At 42.8% G+C, this 4,554-nt stretch overlaps 1 protein-coding gene across 1 annotated transcript in view; it reads right to left on the bottom strand.

Annotated features, from left to right (window-relative positions):
- The window catches only part of LOC108622668 (pupal cuticle protein 20), a 4,515-nt gene extending 1,509 nt beyond the window's left edge, over positions 1 to 3,006 (bottom strand). Inside the window, exons 1-3 of the mRNA XM_026811669.1 lie at positions 2,927 to 3,006; positions 2,084 to 2,426; positions 294 to 434 (exon numbers count right to left, since the gene is read on the bottom strand). Coding sequence (XP_026667470.1) covers positions 294 to 434; positions 2,084 to 2,426; positions 2,927 to 2,935 — 493 coding nt within the window. The 5' untranslated portion in view covers positions 2,936 to 3,006. The remainder of the gene's footprint in view (positions 1 to 293; positions 435 to 2,083; positions 2,427 to 2,926) is intronic.
- Positions 3,007 to 4,554: the final 1,548 nt, after the last annotated feature.

Here is a 4,554-nt window from a genome sequence, read left to right as displayed (position 1 = left end):
GAAGTAGAAGGTAGAAGCAGGATAAATTTACTTGCATAATCTTTTTGATTAACAGCTTAGTTGTAAAGAGAAATGTTGAGAATCTGAAAGATCTGCGAATGCCGAGGATCGAGTAGGATGTTTCAGAAATTCCGTTATTGTGTTCACCGGGCCGGTTCCATCGTGAGATAGAATGAAACGAGGTTCGTGTACGGATGATGGATAGGAATATTCATAACGGCGAGAAATGGCAGCGACGGACCGAGAAGAAAAGATGTACGTAAGTTGGGAAACGAGAATGGCCCTGATCTCACCTTGCAGTTGACCCGTTTCCTGCGCACTGATACCATTTCCTGTTTCGTAGCTGAACTGGTAGTTGCCGTCGCCGCTGTTCTGGCTGTTAAACGAAACGATAGGAATCTCTTGACCTCCTCCTCTTGGCCCACCACCTCCAGCTGAAAATATATAAACAATTCAATTTAATCGATGATTCATCAATAATTTCAATCAAAAAGATAATTAATTATTGTAGATAATGGATGAAAGTTACATTACTGAGCGAAGTCTCGAGCTCACGTGTTCTCTAACCGATTTTAAAGCTATTCCGAGAAAGTTTCCGATTGGCTAGTAACCTAAAAACCTGTCACTTCGAACAGATACATTATTCAGTCGAATCGGACAGGACGCGTCTCCCTTTTCGTCCCGTACTCGAGTTTTTATCGATGTATATCTGTGCAATCCTCCGAGTTGCGCCATTCCGAGGTGAAATCCGCCAACATATGAGATTAATCCGTAACTGAATGGAACCTAATTACTCGCCCGCGACAACGTACAAAAGGAGACACAAACGAGACGCGTTCTGACGTACTTATTTTCGCAACTCGTCACGGATTCTCACCGTCTTCGAATTAAATGCGAAGAGAGTAGGTACGTGTACGTCTTCATTAGAAGAGCACCTCGAGGGATAAAGTGATTAGCCGTTCTACCACGGTTTTCACTTTTCCCTCGCGACACGAGGCTTCGTCCCGCGGCATAGTTTACATATTTTTATGCAACTCGAACCGTCGACCGATTTCTCTCCATCGATATTTTCTGACGTAAGCTCAGCCACCCCGGAATCCGATTTTCTCTATCAGGCCTGTCCCCGCGATTCAGTTGCGCGATCGAGTAATTCGTTACGTTAACTTTTTCACGGAGCGCGAGAAGATTTCCGTCCCGTTTTATTGCAATAATCATTTTAATGATGTGTGAAGCGTCTGCACCGGCACAGGAGGAGGCAACCGTCGAGAGGCTAAAAGAACAATATACTAACAGCAGATTGAACGAGTACTCGCGTTAAGTACACGTTTTCTCCCGGTTGCTCAATAAGGTACAAAAAAGTTGTTCGAGAAATGTTCAATTTCGTGCGATCGACGGTACAAAATTAATTACGATATCTTATCGTGAGAAGGCATTAATCCATGGTTATTACTTTCACCCGACTACCTTGCGTTACGATTATATAAATAATGATAAGTGACGGCGATAGTTAAACGTCAAAAAGTGATCGATGCTTTCAGTATACTATTTTTCATCTCTCCGCACCGACATTAACTAATAATATGATATACTGGCCTTAATAATATTATACAATTTGTTGCAGCACCGTACATTAATCTGTCATGAGCAAATAAATAATTCTGTTCACTTGATTTACGGTAAATGTCCTAATTCACGATTTCTACCGATTGCCTCCTTTTTTATGACTCCATATGTAATCTTAAGTCAATGAAAAAAATTGTGACATTCATTGTATTATATTATTACGTAATTTAATAATTCTATTTTATTTTATTAGATAATTTAATTATACTGATATGAAGTGGGAAATGACAAGGCGTGGGTCAGGAAATTTATGAAAAGGAAAAGAGATTAGAAGTATAATACGTAATGGCATTAACTTAATTGTTGATCTCATATGGAGAAGCTTTTGAAGAAAAGAGGTGAAAATAAAATGTATATTCTATTATCTATTTATATATTATTACACGATTTATGAAATTCCTCTCATGATTTATATTTTTATTGAATTTAATCGAAAGTCAATACTTACGACCGAATCCACCACCACCACCTCCACCTCCGGGACCACCGCCATAAGAGCCACCGCCTCCGCCTCCACCTCCGGGACCACCGCCGTAAGAGCCACCACCTCCACCTCCAAATCCAGGACCGCCGGGACCGCCGGGACCACCAGGTCCACCTGGTCTACCGGGTCCCCCTGGGCCACCGTGTCCTCCCGGACCGCCAGGACCTCCTGGACCTCCTGGACCACCACCCCCTCCACGATGAGGAGTTTGAATTAAACCTGCACCACCTGCGCTGCCCGCATTGCCCGGGGGAAGGTAAGTGTTGTCCAGTCGAGCTGCGTGGCACGTGCCAACGACGGCCAGCAACGCCACAGCGAGCTGTTAAAATAATTAACAAATTTATAGATATATAATCGAATAATGAATCCTGAATACTGACTTGAAGAAATTCTGAATTCTCTTTTAATAAAATGTTTCAAAAATGCATTCTAAATAGGCATTTCTTTTATCATTTGAACATCGCAACAGCCACTCGTCTTTTAGTATTTTTTATATTTAAGAACACGCCAAACGTTCTTTACATCCACTGTAGAATTTTTCAATAATTACATAAAATCGTCTGGTTATAAAATTCGATTGGGACATCGTTTTCTTGTCTATCGTCACTGACAAGTTTTCACACTTTGTGTATCACTGATTTTAATCGACATCAAATAAAGCTAAGCAATCAAGTTGTTATGTTAAATGTTAAAATACGTTATTAGAGGAGGTTCATCAATCACTGAAACTCGCGACTCTTTAAGAGATCGTCGATTCCGTCGATCAACTGGTAATTAGTCGCGAATAAGGAAGATATAATAACAGGTGTGTACTCGTACCGATCTCATCTCGCCGTAGAATCGTCCGATATGCGTAAGAAGCGAGCCTCGCGGATTCCTCGTATCGTGAAACGATGGCAATAATTGGTCTGTGCAGATTCAGGTCGAAGCAACCGTGCTTATATACCGATTCGTGGATCGTCTTCCTCCCACCCGGCAACGGAGGAAGATTCTCAGCAGTGGTGAACACCCGGCACAGCGTCCCTCGAAGTTCGCGAACTCGGTTAACCGTGCGACCGACGGAGACCGAGTCCCGAGATAGAAACGAGACGGAACACGGTGACCGAGGATGAGCCTCCGTGAAAGATGTAAGTCGAGGGGTTGCGCAAGCGAGGTGATACAGATCGTCGGGCATCCCATCGGACCTGAAGGTCGACTAATCGGGTCGACATGAAAGTGAATCGAGAATGGCATGTATAAGAAATATAGACAGGCGAAGGGACCACGCGAGTCTTCGTTGTGAGAAAAAAAAAGGACAGGTTGCCGCGTTGGTAAGAGAAAAGTACAGGGATGAGCGACGGCGGCGGCGGCAGCTTCGGTATTGAAGATTGCGTACGAATTCAAATGCATGCGTTACATCTTTGTAATTATGTCGGCCGTTTCGTGCACGCGGGGTCATCATCATCGACGTTAGATGGTTTATAGAGAGCAACGACGACGGGTTCGCAACCGATGGGGGATTGCGCAACCACCCGCTTCGGTGCGTTGCGCATCAAACGCGGTACGTAATTTTGTGCAAGTGTGCGAGAAGTGTCGCGTGTACGTACACGGGCCGCTCCAAATCGTCTTCGGTGTTACCGATCGGCACGTAACTCGCCGCTTAACGATTTTGCCTCGGGTCACCGTACTCACGCTCCTCGAGGCGGACGGACGGACGCCTCGGCGTGATCGCTTCTCAATAACCATCTTTTACCTCTCGTCTTAGATTCTACCCCGGAGGCGCGAGCAGCCTACGTAGTTCCTTATCCGCACTCTTTACTTTTACCGGGTCAACGTTTTTCGTTTCTCATCATGGAATCCCGCGATTAACCCCTCGTGACCTACAGTCTGCGGAGATTTCAATATTATGCATTCGACAACATTCCTTTTCATTTTTCTCACGGACATGAATCAACAGATTTTGTTTATATAAAGCGAATATTTTATAAGTCCTGTAATTTTTATAGGAATGACAGTCGATGTTGTATCAACCCATCATTTACGTATAAATTACGTATAAATGTCTATATGGGCAATGATTCCTGGCCAGCTCCGGCTTGTATTAATTTTCTCTAGGAAGACAAGATTAAAAAACAGTAATAAAACTTCTGTTTTTTCAATGCTCGATCTGGCATTGATGCTGCTAGATTTTGACATAATTTTATTCCTTGATAAAATCTCGGAAAATTGAAATATTTTTCTCAAGATTTCGAAAAATGCTTGAAATAAAAGTTGTTTTTCTTCTAATTTCGATATTTAACGAGTTAACTATGATTAATTGGCATTTTATAGGTTCTGAGAAAATCCGACCATTCCACCGTCGAATCAGCCAACTTTTGACAAAAAATTTCGTTTTTCTTCAATTACTCCTAAACTGTTGCATTTACAGGAAAATTGAATACAACCTTTCTTGTAGAGGACGACGAGAT

Source organism: Ceratina calcarata, unplaced genomic scaffold (genome assembly GCF_001652005.2).
Source record: "Ceratina calcarata isolate Rehan_Ccalc_2016 unplaced genomic scaffold, ASM165200v1 scaffold233.2, whole genome shotgun sequence".
Lineage (NCBI taxonomy): Eukaryota > Metazoa > Arthropoda > Insecta > Hymenoptera > Apidae > Ceratina > Ceratina calcarata.
This window is presented reverse-complemented; position numbering and strand designations above follow the sequence as displayed.